The following is a 25,873-nucleotide window of genomic DNA, read 5'->3' as shown; positions in this document are numbered from 1 at the left end:
GTCTCGATCTCCTGACCTAGTGATCCGCCCGTCTTGGCCTCCCAAAGTGCTGGGATTACAGGCTTGAGCCACCGCGCCCGGCCTACAAGCCACTTTCATTTCCATTTTCTCATACAGGCCTGGGTCACAGGCGATCAGTGAAGTGCATATCTCTGTTGTATAGATAAGAAAAAGGAAGGTCAAGGAGGGTTAGTGACTTAGTTCACACAGCTACTTTGGGGAAGGCTCAGAGCCAGAATCTGAATTTTCTGAGTCGAAGGCCTAGGTAGCTGGGTGCCACTCCCCACTACCTGGATTGTCTGGCCAATACCATTCCCTGTGCCCCTTGGAGCATTTCTGACAGGTCACCTGCATCCACCTGTTGTGGGAAGCAGTTAGCCCATGCTTCCCTATCTGGGCCAGATCTGCCTCCCTGTGACAGCTACCTGTCGCTCTGGACCCTCAGGCAGCTCTGTTCCCTGTTCCTTGACAGGCCTCCAGTGATGTAGACAGCCCTTGTGGTCCCGAAGGTACTAGCTCTCCAGGTTGAGCACTCTGGTTTCTTAGTAGTCTTTCCTGGGACACGGTCTCCAGGCACATCTGGCCTCCCTCACTCTCATCAGATCAACAACATGCAAGGTCATCAATGTGACATTAACTTCTTAAAGTCCAACACATTCGGAGGCAAGCCCTTAAGTGTTGTAACGTAAGCACAATCAGATGGCGCTGGGGAACAGAAGATGGAGAGTCTGCGAGGTTTTCCAGATCAGTGGCATTGGAGCTGGGCCTTGAAGGAGGAGCAGCAACGCTTCAGGCAGAAAGGAGATCCCAGGAGAAGGAATAGCATAGGGGCAGAGAGGGTGAAAACTCAGGACTCTCCGGGGCCAACCAGAGTGTGAAGGAATGGTGTGGAGATGGGAGTAGAAAGGGGGTGAGGTTCAAGTGCTGAGAGTCCCTGACCACCCGGCAGGGTGCCCGGGTTTGATCCTATAGGCCACGGAGGCCTCTGGAGGGGTGCACCTCCAAGCGGACTTCAGGGACCCCAGCCTCAGAATCACAGGGGTAACTATTAAAATGAAGATTCCAGGACCATCCCAGGCCTGCTGACTTAGGGTAGGAGGCGGGTACCTGCACAGGTAACAAGCTCTCCAGTGGATGCAAAGTTTGTGTGTGATCTTGCCTAGCTTTCATGCAATTCTCACCAAGTCCCTGACCCAGGCTGGCAGAGACCCCTCTCTGGTGGAACATGTTTAGGTAGAGGAGGGGTATAACCAGCAAGAGAGGTGGAGGCTACAGTGCTCCTGAGGGATGGGCTAGGCCACCTTGGCCGGACCTGTCTCTGTCCCCAGGATCAAAGGATGCTGCTTGTCGTGTCATTTCTATCCATCCAGCTAACTCCTATAGCTCCTTCAGACTCGCCGCCTCCTGGGAGCCTCCCTGTTCCTGCCAGATGGGCAGGTATCCTTATTATGCATCCCAGGCCTTTTGGGTTTAGCCGCATCCCAGCATTTTCCTTGCCTGGCAGGCTTCAAAGGTTTATCGGGTGCCCACTACGTGGAAGGCAGCATGGCCAATGCTCTTTGGAATTTTCTCATTGAATCCTCAACTCTAGAGGTCGGTGTGGTTATTATCCCTGTTTTACTGAAGAGCAAACCAAGGCTCAGAGAAGTTAAGTCACTTTCCCAAGATCACCAGCTGGTGAGGGCATTTCTGCCTCCTGTGGTACAGGTATACCTGACCATTCTGATCCACTGATTTCAGATGTATGAAGAGTGAATGAGTTAATGAATGAATGCTTTATCCCAAAGTCCTGTGAGCAGGAAGGTACTCTGTCCTCCTGGAAAAATGGCACCTAGTAGCCTAATCCTTTCTCTTTTTTCCATTCATTCTTTTTTTTTTTTTTTAAGAACTTTCATTCTGTCACCCAGGCTGGAGTGTGGTGGTGTGATCTCGGCTCACGGCTCACTGCAACCTCCACCTCCTGGGTTCAAATGATTCTCCTGCCTCAGCCTCCTGAGTAGCTGGGACTATAGGCACCCACCACCACGCCCAGCTAATTTTTAAATTTTTTTTCTTTCTTTTTTATTTTTATTTTTTGAGACAGAGTCTCGCTGTGTCTCCCAGACTGGAGTGCAGTGGCGTGATCTTGGCTCACTGCAAGCTCCGCCTCCCGGGTTCATGCCATTCTCCTGCCTCAGCCTCCCGAGTAGCTGGGACTACAGGCACCCGCCACCACGCCCGGCTAGTTTTTTGTATTTTTAGTAGAGACAGGGTTTCACCATGTAAGCCAGGATGGTCTCGATCTCCTGACCTTGTCATCTACCCGCCTTGGCTTCTCAAAGTGCTGGAATTACAGGCGTGAGCCACCACACCTGGCAATTTTTTAATATTTTTAACAGAGGCTGGGTGAAGTGGCTCACACCTATAATCCCAGCACTTTGGGAGGCTGAGGTGGTTGGATCAGGAAGTCAGGAGATGGAGACCGGCCTGGCTAACACAGTGAAGCCCCATCTCTCCTAAAAATACAAAACATTAGCCAGGCATGGTGGCAGGCAGCTGTAATCTCAGCTGCTTAGGAGGCTGAGACAGGAGAATCACTTGAACCCAGGAGGCAGAGGTTGCAGTGAGCCAAGATCGCGCCACTGCACTCCAGCCTGGGTGACAGAGCGAGACTCCATCTTAAAAATATATATATATATTTTTTTTTTTTTAATAGAGACAGTGTTACCATGTTGGCCAGGCTGGTCTCAAACTCCTGACCTCAAGTTATCTGCCTGTTTTGGCCTCCCGAAGTGCTGGGGTTACAGATGTGAGCCACCACACCTGGCCTCTTTTTTTTTTCTTTTTCCCTTTTTTTATAGGCAAGTCTCATTCTGTTGCCAAGCTAGAGTACAGTGTCAGAATTATAGCTCACTGAAGCCTCAAACTCCTGGGCTCAAGCTATCCTCTTGCCTCAGCCTCCTGAGTAGTTAGGACTACAGGCACACACCACCCACCTGGCTAATTTTCTATTCTTTTTGTTGAGACGGGGTCTCTCTGTGTTGCCCCAGCTGGTCTCAAACTCCTCCTGGCGTCAATCGATCCTCCTGCCTTGGCTTCCCAAAGGGCTGGGATTACATGTGTGAGCCACCACACTGGACTCCCTAATATTTTCTGAGTGCTATTTATATGCCAGGCACCACAGCAGGCTCCTTCCATATTTATCTAATTTAATGTTTTTAACACAAGAGGTTGATTCTATTAATTATCGCCATTTTGCCGATGAGGAAACCAAGGCTCAGAGAGGTTAGTTCCCTTGCCCAAGGTCCCAGAGCCAGGGAATGACAGATCTGAGACTGGAAGCAGGCAGCCTGGCTGCAGAGCCTATGCTAATGACCAGCACACTGCACAGGGCGATCCTGACCTCCCCCAGCAGTGGGTGTGCTGACCGCTAGTGGGCATGGAGTGGGGAAGTGCCGTGGGACTCACTGGGGGTAAACCCTGACTGAGGAAGCCTTGGTGATGCTGCTGGCAAGGTGACAAACAAGAATCCCAAATTGACATTACCCCTTCCCGTGGCAGAGGAACCTTGAGAAGAGTTTGCATGACTGCCCAAGGATTAGGAAATTCTGAAGTAAATGTGTGGGCCATGTCACCCTTCACATACTGAAGGCCTAGTCTTCATCTCCCTGCCTGACTCATGGACCCTGGAACCTCCAGACCCCAGGTCAAGGACAGCTTAGCCCCCACCCTCCTGCCTAGTCAACCCCAGCTGCAGCCCATGACCTGGTGCCTAGGAGGTTCCCCACCAGAGAGTGGAGTGGGCCCAGGCTAGGAGCCGGGGACTCAGACAGAATAATGGCAGTTTGGCAGCTGGTTCCTCTTTGATCCCAGACCGAAAAGGTTTGACCACACCTATTTCTAGACCTGAGCATTGAGCTCTAGTGTCTAAATTGGAGTACTATGTGGTATTTGCTCCCATTACTATTCCAGCTCCACAGAGCAGATCGAGGCCATCCCCTCTAGCAGGGCTTACAGGGGCCTTTGCCATCTGATCTCAGCCTCTTCTTTCTCCATCCACCCTCCCTGCTGTACGGAACACTTGCAGCTCCTGCATACACCCCCACACTCTTTCTTCCTGTTCCACATACTTCTGCTTCCACCTGGCGCCTCCCTTTGCCGGACTGAGTGCCTGTCTTATCGTCTCTTGTGGCTCCCTGAGCTTCCTGGTACTTCTCACTGTCAACACAAGCACAGTTATGAGAGTGGTTATTGGTGTCATGTCATTCTGACCCCCTCGTTCTGCAGCAGGAGTTTCCTGGTAGGGCCAGTCGCCCTTCTGGTCTTCTTTATGCCCTCCACACCTGGCCCTGACTGGCAGATGAGTGCTCAGTCAATGCTAGATGCATGAAGAAACGTGTAAACAATCCAGTGAATGAATGAATAAATGAAGAGCAAGTAGAAGCTCTCCAACCCCAAAAGCAATTCATTCAGCAAAGGCTTCATGTGTCAGGCCTTGTTCTGGGCCCAGGAAGGCCAAGGCTCAGAGCACTTTCCTGCATGCAGTGACCTCACTGCCTGGGTGGGAGGTAAGGCAAGTAGCTAAGTGGTGTTATACAGTGCAGCTGATAATACCTGACATCTATGGACATTAACATGATTTATCATCCAGTGTGGAAGCTTTGAGACTGAAGGGGTGCTATTAATAATTGCATTAACACAGGGGCATGAAGAAGGACTGTTCTGGGTCATCCTGTCCATTGAGCTCACTCTTCATGCCAGTCTGTGGACTGAGCTGTTTGCACAGATCACCTCATTGATCCTTCCAGCCACCTTAGGGGAAAGCTGTAATTACTCCATGTTACAGATGAAGAAAGACAGGCTCAAAGATGGTAAGTGACCTGCCCGGAGTTACACTAAGTGGCAGAGCTGGGTTTTGAACCCAGGAACCCAGAGCCAGAGCCCACACGTTCAACCGCCGACCTTCATCAATAGCGGGGGCTCTCAGGAAGATCGAGGGTAAAGGGGAACAGCCTAGGCTTTGGAGCCAGATAGACCAGGAATTCATTCCCCACTCCTAACCACAGCCAGGTCCCTGGCCTCTCAAGGCCTTGTTTCTTCATATGTGAAGTGGGGAAGGGGCTATTGACTCAGATCCAGTGAGACAATAATGCAGGTGAAGGGCATGCAACAGATAATTCTCAATCACTGTCCCTGGCCCTGGGGACATGGTGGTGAACAGGTTGGGTGTGGTCCCTCCCCTCTGCAGCTCACAGCCTATTGTCAGAGTCAGGAGAGGAACCAGGCCACAGGGGGAGTTGCAAGATGTCCTGGGACCACGGGAGAGAAGAGTCGAGGAAGGCCCTAACTGAGCTGAGAGGGAGTGAGAAGGGTGAGGAGTTGGGGGAGAGATAGAGGGAGGAGGAAGGAATGTTCCAAGAAGGAGAAACAGTACAGTAAAGGCCTGGAGGCATAAGAGTGCAAGGGTATGGGAGGCGAAGAATGCGGAACAGATGTGAGGGCCCGTAAGAGGCACAGAGGAAGGAATGCAAAGAGAAACCACTTTCAGCTCAGGAATCAAGAAAGCTTCTTGGAGAAAGTAGCTTTTGCTAGGCTAGAAACTTAAGCAAGACTTTGACCTTCAGCTGTAAAAGACTAGGCATTCTAGGTGGTGATGGCCGCACCAAAAAAGGGTGCAAAGGTCAGGAAGCTAGTGGCCCACACAGGGTGGATGGGCCTTGGAGGGCAGATGTGGGAGAGGCAGTAGGAGAGGTTGGAATCAGATCAGGGAGGGCCTTAAAGATTCCATGAAGGAGTCTCGACTTTGTTGGGCCGTGGGGAGCCACTGAAGATGTTTGAGCGAGGGAGCACCAAGACCATCACTATGCTTCAGGAAGATCAAGAATGAAGAAGAAAAATTTTCGGATGTGGCAGCTTCCCTCTTGTCTCTTCAGAGGGGGAAACAAGGACTTAGAATTCTGTGATTTTCCAGAAACTGTGTTACTTCCCCATGTTTGTGACTTTTCTAGTTCCTGCAGTGAAGACCCACAAAATCTAAAACCAGAGACTGTGGATCTGCAAAGGGGAGTTGGGCAAGGGCAGCCGGCTGTGAAGCCCAGCAGGAGAAGGAGAGGAGCCCTGAGCGGGTAGGGGGTGGGAGCTGCTGGAGAGGGCAGACCTGTATGCCAAGAACATGTGGGTGAGGGGAGAGCCAGCTGGGAGGGGGTGGTACAGGGAGACAGTTTGGCTTCTGTGATGTCCCCAGTTCCCTGCCCCAGGCCAGACCCCTACACAGCCATGGCAGATTTTCCTCTGAGCTGTGGGAAACTCTCATGGCCCAGAGCGGCCCCAGAACCCCATCCCAAGGAGGAGCCCCCCCCAGGAAATCCCAGAAGCCACATTCTGTGTAGGCAGTTGGCCCCTGACCCCAGGGCTCAGCCTGCTGGCCACTCTGAGATCTGGAACTGGACCTAGACACCCCCGGGGAAGGTAGGAGCAGGGAGGCTGGCAGGCAAGAGCCTCCCTGTGGTGACTGTAGCCAAGTCACTTGATGGCTCTGAGCCTCAACTTCGTCATCTGGAGGCTCCTCTCACGGGCTAATTGTGAGGATCAGATGGGACCACTGATAGTAGCACACCACTCACCATGAGGGACTGGGGCAGAGCAGGGTGGCGAGGGAAGGCTGGGTTTCCCGATGGGTGGGATGCCCTGTCTAGACGTGGGGTGATGGCTTAGTAGAGCTGCAGCAGCACTGAATTGCACTGTGGGAAGCTTCCTGCCTTGCCAAGCCCTCTTGGTGCTTCTGGTTATGCCAAGGAGAATGTTTCAACTTGGCACATTTCTGTCTTCAACTCTTTTCTGTCACCCACTTATGACTTTTCTCAATAAACCAAAGAGGCTCCATATTTCCTCCACCAGTCTAGAGCACTTAGCTAGAATTAAATAACGTTGTTTCTGTTGTTTGTGTTTGATTTTCTTAGCCACCCAGAGCACTATGACATGTATTTTAAAGGGAATTTTTAGACTTCAGTAACATTTTAAATGTTTATTCTCTTTACTCAACAACTCAGTGTCTAGGAATTTATGCTATGGAAACAAATACTTAAATATGCAAAAACAAACATATTTTATATATAATAGCCATTGTAGCATAACTTATAACTCTAAAAAATGGGAAATAGTCCAAATGCCCCTCAGTAGGAGATTGGTGTTAAAAATACAGTGAACCCCAAGTTTCTCTTCAAAGAATCAGTATGTCAGTATGTTCAGCTCTTATTCTTTGATTCTCCATTTTAAAGTTTAACTGCCTGCATCTCTTCGCCCCCTTGCTTCTAGTTTCGGTAAACAACTTCCCCACTGTCCTAATCAGTAGTTCACATCTGTTCCCCTGGTCACCTGCTTTGACCTGAGTCACCTGCTCCGTCCTGACTCATCCTGAGCCACCTGTTCTGTATCCACCCTTCCCACTAAACTACTCACCCCGGCACTCCAGCTTGTACTCCTGCTCCTTTTTTCAAATAGCCAATCAGAATTAGCTTAGACTATGTGGTCCAACCCTAGCCAATAGGGGAACAACGCAGCAGTAGAGGCTACCTGTGTCAGGAATAAGAACCTCTTCCCTTCCCCTGTCCAGGTGTGCTCTCACCATTGTTCCATCTGCCAGGAGCACCCTTTCTGCAGAAAGTAAAAATTGCCTTGCTGAGGAAATTAAATTTATGTTCGAGTGCTATTTCTTTGTGGCACTGGGGAACAAGCATTTTGCATTTCTAACATTAGTTAAATAATGTCTGGCACAGGCTAGCTTTTAAACTATGTGCATCTCTCAAAATGAATGAATTAATATCTGTATTTCCCATGGACCTGTGAGTATGCCCATGATGTACTGTTAAGTGAAAAACAAAAAGTTGCACAATGGTAGTGGGAGTTTTGTTGAAGATTATAGTTATATTCTATGTAGATAGGTACAGATACAAATATTAGTATGATACAAAGAAAAAAACTTTGAAAAATATAACTAAACTATAGTGAGAGGCAGAATTTCAACAAGATAAATTTGTACACACAGAGTTGCTGAATAAAGAGAATAAAGACTTAAAGTGTTACTGCATTTAACATATAAAAATACACAAAGACCTCCTCTTTCTATATTATGTATTTTGGTAATGGATTTTTAAATACAGGCATATATGACATAAATACTTGTATCAAGTTTTTTGTGTTTTTTTTTTGGTCAGATCACAGGGCTTTATTAAGATGGAATCACCGCTAATTACATAGAAGCCACTTGCCTAAGCCAACATCCATGAGGTTCACGTGCACTTAAGGTTGCACAAATCAGAAACAAAAGGCATATTCAAAGACAGAAGGAAATACCCTGAGGCTCAATAAAAATAATTTTTAATTGTAAAACCGAACATTACAACTAAAATAAAAGGGGCCTGTTAGAGACGGTGCCCTAATTCAAAGAAGGGACTTGAATGGGAGCTGTGAGGCCCTCCTCAGCGGCAGGTCAGGGCCCCGTCAGAAATAGCTCTTTTGAGTCTTTCCCTCTTTTTCCAGGAACAAGAACCCCGGCCGTGAGTGGGGTGGCGGAAGAATTGTGCAGTCCAAGTGGCTCATCTGTCTGGGAGGAAAATCCCAGCTCACCCGTCTTCCCTGGGCCCGCCTGAGGGGAGAGATGGGGAGGCAGGAGCCCAGCAGGGGCTGACCTGTGGTTACCCCAGACCCTGCCTGCCCTCTGCACAGGAGCCTGAGAGGCCCAAGCCCTCCCACAAATTAGTTTTTATTATTTTTCTCTGGCTTTCGGATGATGTTAGCTCTCCTTTCTCATCCATCCCTTTCCTATCCTTTCTCTTGGGGAAACACAGCACCAGAAGGTCTGGAGACAGAAGACAGGAGTTTTGTCGCAGGCTTCCTCAGTTCCCGGCTCTGCAACCTTGGGTGGGCCCTTTACCTCCCTGAGTGCTGACTTGGGAGTCAGTCTGACCTGGGCTCCTCTCCCATCCCTGCCACACCGACCAGATGATCTTGGGCAAGTCACTTCAAAACCTCCCTGAATGCACATTTGATTTGATTTGAATGCAAATCAAAATCGTGAAAATAAAATAAAATTTCAGGACCTCCCCAGTTGATTCTGCCAATGGGAAAAGTTAAGCCCTGGAAATGGAGTCACGTCACAGGACTGCTCTCTGACCATTGCCTCCTGGCTTTTGTGTTGAGAATGTTATACTTTAACCAGGCTCCCCATTCTTTATTCAAACCTGGACTAAATGACACGCTGACGATCTTTACCTCTTTACAAATGAGTGTTAAGCAGCCCCCTTAAAGTGTAGTCAATAGTAGCCAGTCCAATCTTGTATCTCTACGTTAACCTGTGTGTGGAAAATGTAATTGTGTTGCCTGCTCCTGTGTTTGGCTATATAAACCATCCTCACCTTGCCACACACAGGGAAGCACTGATCACCATTCTCTGGTTTTCCTGTTTCCTGATGACTACCCTCACACCTTGCCCTTGAATAAACTTCTTTAACTAGAAAAACAAAAACAAAACAAAACAAAACAGCAACAGCTTGGACTGGTGTCTTATCTGTAACATGGGATAATAGTAGGACTCAGGTCACTGGGTTGATGGGAAGGTAAAATGTGCAAATGTGTGTGAAGCAACCAGATAGCCCTGGGGCGTAATAACTGTTGGATAGTAGTAGCCAGATTTTTATCATCCTTTGTCTTAGTGTGGCATCTAGCTCCATTTAGCCCTGGGGAAATTGAAGCCTGATGTGGTGTAATCCACTCAAGTTCCCATAAGGAGCAGGCCTGAGACACAGGGAGCTGAGATCTTCTGACCTCCAGACAGAGGCTTTTGCATCAGCAAAGATAATCCCTGTCTGGAATGTGGGCTATTTTCTTTACAGGGCAGATCTGGGTATCACCTCATTCAACTCCTGCCACAGCTAGAAGAGAAGTCACAGGCACTGGGTGTTTTCTGAAGCCAGGACCCCTGGGACAGTGGGCTTTGCATGGCCAAGCCTTATAGCCATCAGGTATTTTCCCTGGTGTGGCTCAGCTGCCCCTGAGTTGGCGGCTGGGCCTGTGAGTCAGAACTGTCCCATGGCTTCATTCCTTTCCCCACTTGAAGCCACAGCCCCAGACTCCTAGGGGCAGTCCAGGGAGGCCTGTGGTTCCAAAATGAGGTCCTTCCCCCACCCACTCTAATGGAGATGCCCTTTCCCCAGCTCAGAGAGATCAAGGCAGGAGCTAAGGACACACAGTGATGGACCTCAGGCTGACACCCAGTCCACCTCAAGTGAGCCAAGTACAAGACTCTGGGCCCTGGTGGAGGGCCACAAATCCCTGCCTGGGCCCGAGACCCCTTGCACTCTGCCCCCTGCCCCCAGTAGCCCTATTGCCCCTGGCCCTGTGTTCCTGCCGGGGTCCCACAGGCCGGGGTCCCACAGGCTCAGCAGGAGAGCCTATGACTCATGCGGGCCCCACAGCCCCTGAGCTGCTGCAGCCATGAGGAGTCTGGGTCCTGCAGGTGGATGCCCTCTGCCCTCAAAGCCACAGCCTGGTCACCACCCTCTTCCCTCCCCTGTCCTTACCCTGGCTGCAGTTCTCCGCTTCCTCTCTTCCTCTTCCTCTTCTCTCTTCTCCGCCTTCTCCTCACTTCATGCTCTCACGATTTTGGACACTCTGTCTGCCCTTCTCCTACCTGGGGCCTGACCATGACTCACCTGGACCTGGAATCTGGGCTCTAGCAGCTGCCTGTCACGGAGCACACTGGCCTCAATCCGGGCCTGTGGGCGGAGTGGAGGGGAGGGTGTCCCAGCTGATAGCCAAAGCCAAAGCACATGGTGGGGGCAGTGGGGCACCTCAGCACCAGAGCCTGGGAGCGGCCCTGCAGCCCCACACCCTCCTGCCCGACTCAAGGCCAGGGTCTGCGGAGCCAGAAAAGCCTGTTCGCTTTCCACCTTGGGAAACCAAGCCCAAGGTCTAGGCCACCCAGCTTCTGGAGAGGGGTGGGAGAGTGAAAATCCCCACTTAACAGATGAATGAAATGAGACTCAGAGCTGAAGGGATCTGTCTGGGGATCTGCGTCTGGTTGAGCCCCATGTGCCCCACTCCACACTCCCCACGGACAGGAACCCAAACCCAAGAGACATTACAAAGTCTGTGAGTGAGAAGCACCAGGTTTAATATTAAAATCTTTCCCTTAAAAAAAGTACACAGATAGAAAAACTTAACAGCATACAAAATAGCACTTCTGCTGTATAAATGTGAGTTAACGTGAGTCCTAAAAATATTTGTAAACCTAGGTGATTATATCTTTGGTACCGTATTGAGAGCCCACTCTCCCTCCTTGGACCAACTTTGGGGATCTCAGGGAAGTAAGGTGCCAACCTGCAATGCAGGGCTGGTGCCCTTCCTGCACCCCCTTCCCAACCCTCCCCGTGCTGGGACGCCTTGGCTACAACCGACTCCCCTGGCACCTCCAATGCTCACTGGGCTGGGGACAATGAGATGTCACTGCTAGGTCTGGGCAGTGACAAAACCATACCCCCACAGAGTGCTGCCTCAGGGATGGGGCAGCTGGTGGTTGAGGAGGAAACCTCCAAAGCGCCCACCTCTCACATCCTTCTTGGAGTACCCATCTGAAGCTTCTTATCCTTTACAAGACACAACTGACGCAGACCTCGGCGCAGGTGCTGGAGTGGTGGGCTGCAGGAGGTGATCTCATTTGCCCTCTGTCTCTTTTGCCTGGGATACCCTCAGAGGTCATCGGGGGTAGTGAAAGAGGTCCCGTGGTCTTCCCATGTCCCTGGGGCAGCTGCTGGGGGCTTTCCAAGACACCGGCTGTCATTCTTAAGTCAAGGCCTGGACAGCTGCGTTCTTGAGACTTGCTGGAGGCCTGGGGAAGGGGCATGGTTCCTGTGTCCCCAGAGTGTGATGTGTGATCTGGAATCTCCCAGGAGCCCAGCTGACCCCCCAGGATGGAAGTTTAGGGTATATGACCTTGCTTCATCTGGACAAATGTGCAACCACCTGGAATATTCTAGAATGTTAGTGCTGGCAAGGCACTTGGAGTTAATAAGTCCGACTTGTTCATTTTTTCAAGGGGAAAACTGAGGCCCAGAGAGGGTGAGGGATTCCTCCAAAGTCTCATAGCAGATCCAGTGCAGAGCCAGGGCCATATATTGGAACACACATGTGGCCACTCCACACTGGCACATTTACATTCTCATCACAGATGCGGGGCCCGTCTGGCCTTCCAGACTCTGGTGGATGGATTAAGACTGAGGGTGATAAAGAAAAAGCTCCAGGACTGATGGGCCTGAAGGACAGGGACACGGGCACTTGCTATGGCCACATGTGCTCCAAGTGCCCTGGGCAGGGGCTGCAGGCTGGGGGTGTCCTGTACTTGGCTCAGCCTCCAGCATTAATTAGGCTGCCTAATGGCCCCAGACCAGCTTGGGCCAGGGAAAGCAGGGACTGGCATCATAGGGAGGAGACTGGCTTTCTTCTGGATGAGGCAACACTGCCCAAGGCTAGGCCCCAGCTCAGGCAGCAGCCAGGGATGCTAGGGTCCCTTTCCTAGCTCCTGGGTGGATAAAAGTGCGAGGAGAGAGCTATGATTCCTTGAGGGGTAGCTGGCTGAACAGAAAAAAGTTAATTTACCACCTCAATAACCCCAAGAATCTTTCCAGGGAGGGATTCGACCTCCCTACCTATCAGCCAGGGAGAGAATCCTAGATTCTGGGCATCAAGCCCAACTTTATCATCTTACATATGGGAAAACGGAGTCCCCTGGGCGGAACCCTGGCTCAGAGTCAGTTAGCCTCCCTGGAGGCACAGGGCTGGTCGTGGCCCCTGCAGTTTTCTTGCCTCCTAAGCCAGCCCCAGGGTTTGGGGCACAACACGTCAGGAGCAGAAAGCTTCCAGAAGGGGACAGCTGATAAGGGCAGCCTGGCTGACAGGAGGCCCGGCCAGGCCAGGAGGTGCTGGGTGCTGGCAGAGGGGAAGCTTTGGGCAGGGCAGGGTGGGGGCCAGCCCCCTACAGGAAGCTGTCCTCTGCTTCCGCTCGAGGCGCGGGGCACCCTGAATCCGGCAGCTGTTCCAGCTCTGGCTCTGGTTCCACCTGGCGCTCAAGCTGGGGCTCTGGCTCTGGTTCCTCCTGGGGCTCCAGAGGGCTGTCACAGGAGATGGTCGAGGAGGTGTTGACTTCATTCAGGGTGGAGCTAGAGGAAGGAGGCAGTGAGTGACAGGCTAGGAAGGAGCCCAGGAGGATTACAGCAGCAGTCATGAAGAGCCTTCGGTGTGTCTGCCCCTGCACCATGGGCTTCACACACTCCGGCTCATTTAACTCTTGTGAAAACTATGCAAGGCCTGCACCGTGAGGAAAGTGTGGCTCAGAGAGGTTATGTCACTGCCCCACTTCACACAGCAGGGAAGTGCAGGAGCTGGAACTTCAGAGCAGGGTTGGCTGGCTCCAAAGCTCATTTCTCACCCACTAGCATCTGCCTCCTCTGCACCCCTAAAGGTGTATGCTATCTCATTTAATCCTTGCAATGACTGCCTAATAGAAGTACTTTTACCGTTTATATTTTATAGAAGAGGACACCGGCCGAGTGCGGTGGCTCACGCCTGTAATCCCAGCACTTTGGGAGGCCGAGGCGGGTAGATCACCTGAGGTCAGGGGTTCGAGACCAGCCTCAACACGGAGAAACCCCGTCTCTACTAAAAATACAAAATTAGCCGGGTGTGGTGCTCCATGCCTGTAATTCTAGCTACTCGGGAGGCTGAGGCAGGAGAACTGTTTGAACCGGGGGGCGGAGGTTGCGGTGAGCCGAGATCGCACCACTGCACTCCAGCCTGGGCAAGAAGAGTGCAACTCCATCTCAAAAAAAAAAAAAAAAGAAGAGGACACCAATGTTTACACAGTGAAGCAGCTTGTCTGAGGGCACAAAACAGGGCGAGCATTCACACCTCAAGCTATGGGAGAGCTGCACTTCACTCCTCTGCGTTCACACCTCAAGCTGTGGGAGAGCTGCACTTCACTCCTCTGCATTCACACCTCAAGCTGTGGGAGAGCTGCACTTCACTCCTCTGCGTTCACACCTCAAGCTGTGGGAGAGCTGCACTTCACTCCTCTGCGTTCACACCTCAAGCTGTGGGAGAGCTGCACTTCACTCCTCTGCGTTCACACCTCAAGCTGTGGGAGAGCTGCACTTCACTCCTCTGCGTTCACACCTCAAGCTGTGGGAGAGCTGCACTTCACTCCTCTGCGCCATCCACTGGAACTCTTGGATGATTCGTCTCTTCAACAGTTAGAGCAATGAGGGCCTTTGGGAGCCTTCTAAGGCCTGTGTGCACCCCTGGCACATATGGAGAAACTGAGGCTCTCAGAGGAAAAGCCTTCCCAGGTCTCATAGCGGCTAGTGGCAGAGTTGGGACAGTACCCCAGCCTGGGGCTCCAGCCACTTCACCTTGGGCTGGATCTTGCTTTGGAGGTGGGCGTGGCCTCATGAGGAGCCCTTCTCTCCAGTTAAGGGGAGATCCTGTGTGGACATCAAGTCCCCGCAACAGCAGGGTCCTCCTATAAAGCCCCCGCTGAGCTGTAACTTCACCACTTCCCAAGGCAAAAGAAAACCACAATCTCCTTCCCAATCTGAATTCTGTCCTGAATTCCTGTAGGCGCCTCTGACTCCTGCAACCCTGGAGGCTCTCTCCAGCCCCAGGGCATGGTGCTGAAGAACAGAACATAGGCCTCTGGCTGGCCATGAGTAACAACTGGGGTGCTGGGGATGCTAAATAGGTTTGCTTCTTCTCCTTGGGGCTAGGACAGGACCTAGAGATGAGAGAGTATAGATAACCTCTGGGGGCTCCCTTAAAGGAAATAGCTACCTTGCAAATAATTCCCAGCCCATACTTTTGTTTTTACTAACCTGCCCTTTCCACCTCAGGGCATCAAAGTTCAAATGAGTTCCATTCTCTCTTTTATTTGTTGTTAGGGATAAGTACTTACCCTAGGTAACTTACCTCTGAGGCAAGCCTGACAGCACGCATGCAGGCAAACACACACACACACACACACACACACACACACACACACACACGCGATATCCTTGGCCCCAGGCCACAGTGGTTACCTGGCTAGGCTGGGGGAACCCTCCAGTGGGCCCTCGTCAGCAACCTCGGGTTTGGGGTCAGGCAGGGGGATGATATAGTCATTGTCACCCTCATTGGGCTGCACGGCGGTATAGAGGACGGAGCTGCTGTCCAGGGGAGATCGGAGGCCATGGAACCCAGGCAAGCGGGCCTGGGACCGAAGGATGGCTGGGTGGTCACTCCTCAGAAACTCCTCATCCACCTGCTGGTACTTCTGCTCCCAGGGCAGGGAGAACCAAAGAAACAGGGATGGTCAGGCCACAGTTGCCTTCAGGGATCTTCTAACCTGGCCCATCCCCCTTTGTATAAATAAGCTCCCCGCTGCTCAGAGGGGAAAGGGATTTGCCCAAGCCACACGGCTGAGCAGACCTCCCATTTCACATAGAATCTTACAAGGCATGGTGAGCTCAGCACCACCCAGGGAGGGGCAGTTATCAGAACCACACCCAGGACTCTAACTCTTCCCCGACTTCAGAGCAGACAGGCACAGGCTCTCATGCTGCCTCAGCCTCCTTCCGCAGGGCCTCAGTTTCCTTGGCTGTGAAGTGGTGATGACCTTACTCCATCTCCCAGGTCCCTGGGACCATCCCCGGGGCGCAGTGGGGGTGAGAAATGGACCCAAGGAAGGAGCTGCCTCTGTGTCAAAGGCCATGTGTATTTCCTCCTCACTCGGAGCCCTGTTGTTGGACGGGGCAGGGTTTCAGGGCCCTGCTGGCTCTTTGGGCCTTGGAGAGACGATCCTATGACAGGATCCAAGTGGTCAGGTGGTTCATGATCATGTAACCTGGGGTTATTCACACTTCTGAAGGAGCCCCATGGTTCGGTATGGATGCAAAGGCCCGAGGGAGGCAGCAGGACAGACAGGGCTCTAGGCCCCCTCCCTGCATCTAATCGATCAGCTTCCATGTAGCTCTGTGCTGCTAAAATAAACTCATAGTGCCAGCCCATCCCCTCCTAGAACCAGCAGGGAAACTGAGGCCCAGAGAGGACAAAGGGTAGTCCCCTAAATGCCAGCCCATCACACAGAGCCTTGTACTTGGTGTCTGACTTCTACACCAGAGCTCTCTGTGCTCCACCCCTATCCTGCCTCAACATACCTTTTTGTAACCTTCACCCAACAGTCTCTCGAGAAGCAGCACCAGCTGGGAGAAAGGGGGCCGAATCTCAAACTTCTCTTCCCAGCACTTCTGCATGATTTCATAGCTGGGGACGAGGAGAAGGGTCAGGGTCTCTGGCCCAGGGTTCAGGGGACAAGGCAGGGCTGGGGGAGTGGGAGGCTGCTGCCTCTCAGAACAAGGTGAGCCATGGAAAGGAGCTGGGGGGAAGTGGTGGCTGGGTGTATCCAGAGGTCCTGCCTCTGGATATTCCCTTGGCCTCCCTTGGGAGGCCCTCTCAGAGCCCCCATTCCACATGGTTCCACAGGTTGACTATGCCTGGGTGAGCACAGGACCCAAACTTGGCCAATCGTTTTCAGTCCTGCAGCTTCTGCGGTCGGTTCTTGATGGCATGTGACCCCACCTGAGCCCTTGAAGGTCAGCTCTGGGACTTTTGCTGACACTATGCAGCAAGCAGTAGGACATGAGGCTGGCACTGCTGGTAGCCATTTGAGCAATGCTGGCCTGAAAATGAGGCCACACAGAGCAAAGCAGAGCTCAGGGCTAGAACAAGAGGTTCCTGATGCCATCCTTTGCACGGCTGGATCCAGTTACACCAAGGCTTTCTAGATCTCTGAGCTAACAAATCTCTCATCTTTGGTTTAAGCCAGTAGAGTTGGATATCTATTGTTTGCAGCACAAAATCCTCCCAAATGCATGAAGCTCCACTCACATCTCGTCGGAGGCGTGGGCAGGCTGGGCCATGCGGTAACCCCGTTTGATGGCATTGTAGAACTGCTCATTCATAGGCAGCTCTGGGTAAGGGGTGCCACCTGTTGGGGAGCATAGACAAGAGACACACAGGCTCAGGGCTGGAAAAGTGGCAGGGCACCCTCTTCTACAGGACAAGGAGAGCCATGCTGGCCCTGGTATGGGTGAGGGGGCAGTGCCCCTGGCATTTGGAACTGTGGGCTCCTTCATGGGCTCTGGACAGAGACCGCCACCCTCCCCAGGATAGACAGCCAGAATGTGAGAGCCAAACAGGCTTTCTGATGTCACTGTCCAAACCTGTCAATACTCACACAGGGAGCTAAAGAGACCCAGAAGGGCAAAGAATTTGCTAACATCACACAGCAGGGAGAAGGTAGCAGAGCTGGGACCTGAACCAGGATCCCTGTATCAGGGCTTGTCCCATAGCCCCACCAGGCCAGAGGCGTGACTGCTGGAGGTAGACCCCAGGCCAGGATGCTGAGGCCTGGAGGAAGAAGCAAGCGTACCCAAAGTGAAGATCTCCCAGAGCAGGATCCCGAAGGACCACACGTCGCTCAGGGTGGTGTAGAGGCTGTTGAAGATGCTCTCTGGAGCCATCCACTTCAAAGGCAAAAAGGTCTGTAGGGAGGTCAGGATAGGTGCTGAGTGCAGGGAAGGACCTCAGCCCCACTCTGCACCTGGGACAGGAGAAGGGTACCTGGCAGTTCCCACCCACAATCACTTCTCCCTCCCATTCCCTGTGAGGGCCCTGGTCACAGTTCCCATGTCCATCCCAGTGCTGGCCAGAGGACCAGAGGCTGTTTCTTTTCTCACTAGCTGGGGACAAGGCAGCCCCTGTCCCTGGGGAAAATCTCCAGGGTCTGAGTAGTGAAGTGGGGGAGCCAGGGACTTGTCAAGGCACCCCCCAAGCTCTCATCCTGGCTACATTTGATCTCTGGGCCTAGCATCCCTCCATCTGGGGTTTGCTGAAAAGTGGGGAGATGAGAGACAGGCAGAAGGATCATGTTTTAACCAGACCAATCCCAGCTACTGCGTGTGACCTGCTCATCTTTCTTGCCTTGTCACCTGGGCTCCTTCCTCTGCTCACCACTGCTGGAACAACACATTCGGCCTGTTCCCCCTTCCCCCACCCTGGACCCATTACAGCCAGCCCTCCCCACTGCTATACTTGCTCCATGCTCTCCTGGGCGGCTCCCCTTCCTGTCCCTGCACACATAGCTGGGCAGGCACAGCCCACCACCGCTGTCAGAGCAGGCCACGAGGAGCCCCACACAGATATCCCATGAGCTGCAGCCACACTGGTCAGGAGGGAAACTGTTCCTGTGGTCACAGACACACGGTGACAGCCCCACAAGGGCCAAGGAAGGTACTCACACTGCCTTTGGAGATGTAATTCGAGTCCCGCATGATGTCTCGAGCCAGGCCAAAGTCACAGATCTTGACCAGCTTGCCCTCGCAGATGAGCACGTTCCTGGCCGCCAGGTCTCGGTGGACGCACTGGGTTTGGGGAGAGGGGAGCTGAGGCCTTGGGGGCAATTGTGGGGAAAGAACCTCCATGTCAAGGGCTTTGGGAAAATGCAACACTGCCCACATGCGAGAGGCCATCCTGGTGTGCGGGTGCTCTTGGAGGATGCTGGCTGACTGGCTGACCCACCTCCCCACAGCCCCTACTGTGCTCTACCACAACCACACGTACGTTCTTGGAGGCCAGGAACTCCATGCCATTGGCCACCTGGTAGCTGAAGCCCACAAGGTCCATGTAGCTTAGCACCGGAGACTCATTGATTAAAGTTGCCCGACAGGTCCTCTCAGGGGCTGGAGGAGAAGCAGAGGGTCACCTGCTATCTTATGTCTCCTTTTGGCCCACAGGACCCCTGCCCTTTGGCTCCTGGGAGACTGAATGTCCAAGACAGATGGCTACTCATCACCTAGGTCTCCCCTAAAAGGAGAATGATTTCTTAATATCGAACTCAAAGTTCTCCTGCTTTATCAGTGCCCTCACTGGCCAGAAACACTTTTGGCATTAGCTCTTGGGCCACTTTTGCCCAGCCCTTGCCTGCCTGCCTCTCAGGGACACTAGACCAGCCTGGGGCCGAAGCTGAGTAGATCACTTTCCCTAGCACCACAAAAGGCCAGGTCCTCCCACATCCCTGCTCTCTCCCTCCCTGTGGGTTCTATGCATGTTTCTGGACCCATAAACAGAGGTCCACTACAGAGCAGTTTTTGCCAGGTGGCTAGCCTCAATTTCCACATCTATGAAATGGGCACGAGACTCCCTTCTTCCCAGGGTTTTTGGAAAGGCTGGGCATGTGAAGAGCATCAGCCTGCGTGGGTGTGGGGTACTGTGTCCACCCACCAGAGGGAACGTAGTTATCGTAGGGGGCCATGTAGTTGGAGGACTCGATGTCGGCATATTTGACATCTCCTTTCATGTCCAGCATGGGCACGTAGTCCACCGACTCGTCCTTGCTCATGTCCATGTAGCCACCATCGCTCTCCCCAGTCAGGGACACGTGGCTGGGGGTAAAGGAGCATCACAGAAGAGCCTGGAGGCTTTGCCTTCCCCTCCCCTCCTGCCCCTTGCCACTCATGAATTTCTTCTCTCACACACTCACTCATCCTTCAGGCTATCCCAATAGGAATGCCCATGGATCGACCCTTTTCAACCAACCTGCTGGGCCAAGCTGGGCACTGAGGCTGCCAAAATGACAGTTAGAACCCACAGAGCTCACACCCAGAGGCGATGACAGCGCCCCAAGGCAAAGGTCACAAGATGGGTGTGTACAGAGGCGCCTTCCTGTGGCCTCCCCAGCGCCACCTGGCCACAGGAGTGCCTGGCTGCAACCCAGTGTGGGCAGCCAGGAGTCACCCCGATACCTATGCCTGTAGCATCAGCTCCCCAAAGGGCTGTGGGGCTCTACACACATGTCTCTACGGGCAGGAAAAAGATGGGAAGGAAATTGATCAAAACATTGGAGAGGGCAGGAGTGAGCTTTACAGTCTTTTACGCTTTTCTGAAGCTACTCTTGTCTTTGTTTTTGTAATCAGCAAAAGAACTAAGAAATGTTCTTTTTGGAAAAGATGAAGAAAGGAGTTGAGCTCCCTAAGGGGCAGTGTGGAGGCTGGTGTGTAGAGGCTGTAGACAGGAACACAGTCTGGAGCACCGCTGCGCAAACTGGGAGCTTGGCTCTCGTCTCACCACAGCCTCTGTCCCTTCCTCCATCACTGCGTGCCCGGGACTGAAGGGCAAACACCCACGACACAGGGATGGCATGTCCCATGTGTAGAGGGCTTAGCAGCACAGGGCCTGGCATCACTGTCATTCCCTCATCTCGGGTGGGCCACCTTGTAGAACAGCCCTAGCTCCAGGAGTGATTCTGTTCCCTGCCCTGTCACAGCCTCAGCTTCTCCTCCCGGACAAAGGGAGGGGAAGGAGCGATGCTCCTCAGGTATCCCAAAGATTCAGTCCCTGGCCTCCCTCCTGGTACCTGGGCAGGGGGAGCCCAACGGGCAGTGCATTGCTGTAGAGCTCCGCGCTGGGCGGGCGGCGCTTGTCGGAATGGTGCTGCAGGAACGTGTGCTTGTTGCGGTGCAGGTAGTCCACCAGGTCTCCGTAGCGGCAGTACTCAGTGATGATATAGATGGGTCCTGCGGAGGGACAGGCTCAGGGACAGTCCCTACGGAGGCCTCGGGCGTCTCCTCAAGGCCACGAGGCTAATCAGGGGCTGGATGTGGGAGAGACACTTTGGCATGACGGCTAGGAGGCTTCAGTGCCTTGCAAATCTGGGTTCTTTTCCTGCCTCTGTGGTAGAGAGCAAGGTACTGAGTCTCCCTGAGCCTTACCTTCCCCAGCTGTTAAGTGGGGTAATTAAATCCACCACAAAGCGCTTCCATGAGGATTAATGAGATGATGTTTTTATTGGCTGGGCACGTGGCAAGTCCGCAGTGTTGGCTCTTATTGATATGTTTTCAAACTAAAGCTTACTTTGGAGCCCAGTATAGAAAGCAGATAAAGGCCACTGTTTACAATAATCACTTCAGTAGTTAAATTCAACTACAATGCATTTACTTAAAGTCAGTCAGTGAGAACTTGAAGATATCTACGCGAACAAAAATTTTGAAATGAGTGATCATTGCGGACGTGAATAAGTCTGTGTACCCAACATACTTCTGTATTTTGTTTTGGTTGCATAATGCTGAGGAAAATCCCAGATCTCACAATAAGCAGCTGCAAATGGTGATAACATTTTTTTTTTTCAGCCTAACTGGCAATCAGAGCTTCAAATAAACACAGTTGGCCACAGAGACTTTCTTCTATGATCAAATAAAGGTAGCTCCCAATTAGCAAGCTGGTGGTCTCCAATGGTGGGCGTATAACGCATCTTAATGTCATGTGAGCTGTTATTTATTGGTTTTCAAAATGTGTTGTAAAAATAAAAGCATCAGCCAACACCATGGTCTGGAAGCTGCTGGGACTGGTGACCCGACTAATCGTTCAGCCGAGAAGGTGTTGTGACGTTGTGAGTTTCTAAACCCCGCTGCCCTCTGGGACCGTGCAGTGGGGGCGCTGGAGTGGGGGGGCACGGACCCTCCAGCAGGAGTGTGCTGTTGAGTGAGGCCTGAGGAGGCGGTAGGCGGGGCCTGGCCTTGGTGGTGGGCACTTTCCCTGAGTCCTCTGGGGCAGTGGGTTCGGTACCTCCTTTGGTGCAGGCCCCCAACAGGTTGACCACGTTCAGGTGGGGCCCAAGGTGACTCATGATCTTCAGCTCCGACATGAGGGCTTGCTTCTCACTGCTGCGGGCTGTGGCTGAGGAAAATGGGGGCCCCAGGGCAGGCCCAGTTATGGAGGCTCCACGGAGGCCCCACTACAGGAGCCTATTCTGACTCTTCTGCCCCGCCCTGTGCTGCAAGACTCATGCAGCCTGGCGGGGGGTGAGCACCCACACTGTGAGGAGGGGAAGAGGCCAGGGTAGGGGGAGGCAGGCCAAGGAGGCCAGGGTGAGGAACCCTCTTTCCCAAACCAGACTCGGGAGAAGCGCCTGCTGCAGTGTGACGGCCCCTCTTGTGCCTGCTAATCAGCATCAGGCCACCCTGGGAGAGGCTAAGTGTGTGGGGAGGGGCAGGGAGAGGTGAAGGCCCAGATGTGGAGGGCTCCAAGGACTACTCACATTTAAGCATCTTGACGGCCACTTTCATCGTGGCCTGAGAATGGCTCAGGCCATGAGCCGTGGCCTCCACCACCTGCCCAAAGGCCCCAGAGCCGAGGGTGCGTCCTGGTGAAGAGATGATCCCTCAGCTCCTGGCCTATCAGGAAGCTGCACCGCTCCCCCCGCTGCCCCCTTCCCCCCGACCCCCCGCCCCACTGCCACCCTTCCTGCCCAGTGAGGGGAGAGAGCCACTCTCTTAGGTCAACCTAGACATTACTTAAACCACCTTGGACTCAGGGTATTCCCTAAACACACTCCTGCAACCACAATGCCTCCCTGTCTTTCCTGGCATCTCATCTAAGTCCTGCCTGCTTTCTGCCCCATCTTTAATCTCTGGAAAGTTTCTTCCCTCCCCAAGGAAGCACGCTCCTCTGTACCCCCTCAGCTTCCCCAGCCAGACCCGGCCTGCCACTCAGCCTGTCCTCAATTCTTCCACTTTTGTCACATAGGGGCCCCGTCTCACGGGGTCACAGGATCATAGAATCTCAATGCTAGGCAGTTCCTGGGGGATTGTCTTGTCCTCACTGTACATAGCAGGAGACAGAGGACCAGAGAAGGCAAGACACCAGCCCTAGGTCTCATAGCTAGTCATGACAAGGCTGGGACCAGACCTCAGAGAGTCTTCCCACCCATCTTGAGTCCCCACACTGCCACCTGAGGCCTCCCAGGACTGACCCAGCACAAGCTGGTCCCGCGGCAGCTCCCACGTGGAGTCATAGGGCAGCTGCATGGGGTCCACGTAGATGTACTCATGGCCATCAGAGCTCACAGACTCAATCACCTTCCATCGGATCTCGTAACGTGGCTTCTGGAGGCCCAACCCCAGGAATTAGTTATCAGAGGGGGCCTCGGGCCTTGAGGCCCATTAGGTCCATCCATCTAGGACACATGGGGCAGGGGACCCTGAGGCCCAGAGAGGGGCAGGGGACCCTGAGGCCCAGAGAGGAGCAGGGGAATATTTGAAATCACACAGCAAGTGCTCAACTGAGCCAAGGTCTTCATGGGCTCGGAGGGAACAGGGACCAAGGGGTCCCAGAGGAGGCTTCAGAACTTGGCAGACTGAGGAGCAACTGGCAGCTGAGGGCCTGGCTCATGAGAACCTCCTCTCCAGCTTCTCTCCCAGCCTTAGCTGCTCCTCAGATGGAAGTGGTGGAGCAGGTGACCCCAGAAAGTGACACCAGGTAGGGCACTCGGCTGGATGCGGATGCCCTCCCCATGCTGGGTGAGTCAGAAAGATGTAAGCTTAGAATGTTGACATCTTAGGGTGTTGGAACCACAGGGCTGGAATTTTAGAATGATGGGATCATGAGGTGCTGCAATCCTGATTCAGGAAGCTTAAAATGTTGGAATCACAGAATGGTGAAATCTCAGAGTAGAACACTGAAATTACAGACTAACACGATCAGAATGCATTTCAGTAGAATCACGGGGTCTCCATGGGTGAGAGCTGGAAAAATCCTGGAGCCCATGCAGTCCACCACAAAGGTCCCATGCTCCATGGCTAGGATGAGAGGAATGGTGCCTCAGCAGGACCTGGGGACTTAGTGACACAGTAGGGGAAGAGAATCCTGGATAGCTTAGGCCCGGCTCAGGTTGGCCCAGACTGCTGGGGGTAGAGGAAGCTCAGACAGCCAGCATCACTCTACATAAGTTCCCACCTGAGTTCCATGCTGAGCCCTGCGTGTGGCCAGATCACGCAGCATTCAAGGAGGGCAGAGGGGTGGAATTCATGCAAAATAGTGATGTGCCAGTCTTCACCCATTAGGCCAGGGAGGGGCTTACCTTCTGCCAAAGCATGATGAGGATGATAAGGGAGATGATGGTGAGGACCACCAGGGCCAGGATGGCTGAGATCACCACCGCCTTGAAGGGCAAAGCTGGAGGCAGAGATGAGAGCAGGCCATGAGCAAACTGGGCAGCTGCCCTCCCCTGACCCCATCTCTGGCATCACAGATCCCTCCGTACACATCCTGTGCAGAATAGAAGCACCCACCTCCCCATTAGCCTGCGGTGTCAGACCCTCAGCCTCTCGCTCTAGGCTGCACGTTCAGACTGTCCTGTAAATACCCCATCCCCTCAGTAACTACCCCCACTCAGATCACTGCTGGCCTCCACATCCCTTCAGCACTGCCAGTCAGTCTGGCCTTGCTGCCAGAACTCTAGACGGGCTACAAATCCTGTTCTGGGTTCCAGTCCATTGCCTGGACCTCCCATTAGCCCTGGAGCCCCCGAGGGCTGGGTTTCGGCTTACCTCTCCTCTGAGTCCACACCCTTGCTGGGGCTGCTACAGCTTGGTCAGACTCTATGCCTGACCGAGTGGCCGGTGGACGGAGTGAGTGGCCACTGACGGAGCAATGGCTGAGACCCCCAGCCTGATGAATCCAGACCTCAGCATGGAGGCTGCCTCCTCTCCACTCCACCCAAAGGGCCCAGTTGGGGTTGGGGTGGTGACGGTAGTTACAAAGTGGGGCTCACACTGGCCCTTACAAGCCTCGAGTCTCCTCCACCCTCAAGGCCTCGGCCTCTTTGCTGTGCTTCCCACTCTCCCCATCCACCCCCGCCAGATCCGCCTCTCCCCTACCCTGCCCCGCTGGCCACCCATGATGTCCCATGGAACTTATTCCCTCCTCTTCTGTCCCCAATCTGTGCTTCTTTGCACCCCAGGGAGTCCTGTCCCACTTCCTCCTCCCCATCCATTGCTATAACCTCAGTCCCTAAAACCACACCTGGCACATGGTAGGTACCTGGTACTATTTGTTGAATTACTAAGTGAATGCCATTCTTATGCTTAAAATATTTGGATGCAGGCTGGGCGCAGTGGCTCATGCCTGTAATCCCAGCACTTTGGGAGTCCTAGGAGGGCGGATCACGAAGTCAGGACCAGCCTGGCCAATATGGTGAAACACCGTCTCTACTAAAAATGCAAAAAATAGCTGGGCATGGTGGTGGACTCCTGTAATCCCAGCTATTCAGGAGGCTGAAGCAGGAGAATTGTTTGAACCTGGGGGTGGAGCTTGCAGTGAACCGAGATCGCACCACTGCACTCCAGCCTGGGCAACAGAGTGAGACTCTGTCTCAAAAACAAACAAACAAACAAAATTTGGATGCTTCACCATGTTATCAGTAAAGGAAAAAGGCCAAAATCCTAAAATGGCACATAAGGCAGAGGCTTCATGACTCTACCTCTTCCCGCTCCACTTCATCTCTCACCCTTATCCATTCTCTCCATGCCTTCCTCCTCAAGGCCCCAGACCAACATCCCTCTTCTCCTCCCTCCTCCCACTCATCACACATCTCGGTCCTGGGAAGGAAGCCTGCATCTTCTAGGCAACCATCGCTGGAGGCATGAAGGAGCCCTCTTGCAGCCGTCCCAGGCCCTGTGGGCTGGTGCTCAGCTTCCCGCTCAGGCTTTAGTCACACAAAAGTGTCACATCTGCCTTGGCTCAGAGTTGGTCTTCCACTCAGGCTGTCCACACTGTCTGCCCAGATACATACTTGCTCAGAGAATGTGTATGCATGTGTGGAAGCATAGGTGAAATGAGGGGATGAAAGAAGCCCACCCATCCACCACAGGGCAGGGGACAGGAGGCAGCCCTAGACAGGCACGTGCAGGAACACGCCCAAGGACCTGCATACACAGAAACCAAAATGCCTCGCATGGCCTTTGGAGCCCTGCCTGCT

General features: G+C 53.1%; 2 protein-coding genes across 2 annotated transcripts in view; both read right to left on the bottom strand.

The window, feature by feature from the left end:
• The window catches only part of LOC105466874 (colony stimulating factor 1 receptor), a 61,303-nt gene extending 50,649 nt beyond the window's left edge, over positions 1–10,654 (bottom strand). Inside the window, exon 1 of the mRNA XM_071098231.1 lies at positions 10,557–10,654. The gene's annotated coding sequence lies outside the window, so the exon portion shown is untranslated. The remainder of the gene's footprint in view (positions 1–10,556) is intronic.
• A 472-nt stretch (positions 10,655–11,126) lies between these two features.
• LOC105466873 (platelet derived growth factor receptor beta) overlaps positions 11,127–25,873 on the bottom strand; it is a 42,116-nt gene continuing 27,369 nt past the window's right edge. Inside the window, exons 11-23 of the mRNA XM_011716015.2 lie at positions 23,975–24,069; positions 22,868–23,000; positions 22,154–22,258; positions 21,682–21,792; positions 20,474–20,633; positions 19,342–19,502; positions 18,682–18,800; positions 18,360–18,482; positions 17,492–17,603; positions 16,948–17,047; positions 16,218–16,323; positions 15,102–15,334; positions 11,127–13,190 (exon numbers count right to left, since the gene is read on the bottom strand). Coding sequence (XP_011714317.2) covers positions 13,007–13,190; positions 15,102–15,334; positions 16,218–16,323; positions 16,948–17,047; positions 17,492–17,603; positions 18,360–18,482; positions 18,682–18,800; positions 19,342–19,502; positions 20,474–20,633; positions 21,682–21,792; positions 22,154–22,258; positions 22,868–23,000; positions 23,975–24,069 — 1,742 coding nt within the window. The 3' untranslated portion in view covers positions 11,127–13,006. The remainder of the gene's footprint in view (positions 13,191–15,101; positions 15,335–16,217; positions 16,324–16,947; positions 17,048–17,491; positions 17,604–18,359; positions 18,483–18,681; positions 18,801–19,341; positions 19,503–20,473; positions 20,634–21,681; positions 21,793–22,153; positions 22,259–22,867; positions 23,001–23,974; positions 24,070–25,873) is intronic.

This window comes from Macaca nemestrina, chromosome 6, assembly GCF_043159975.1.
Source record: "Macaca nemestrina isolate mMacNem1 chromosome 6, mMacNem.hap1, whole genome shotgun sequence".
NCBI classification, from domain to species: domain Eukaryota; kingdom Metazoa; phylum Chordata; class Mammalia; order Primates; family Cercopithecidae; genus Macaca; species Macaca nemestrina.
The sequence above is the reverse complement of the archived record's forward strand: the minus strand, read 5'-3'. Positions and strand labels throughout refer to the sequence as shown.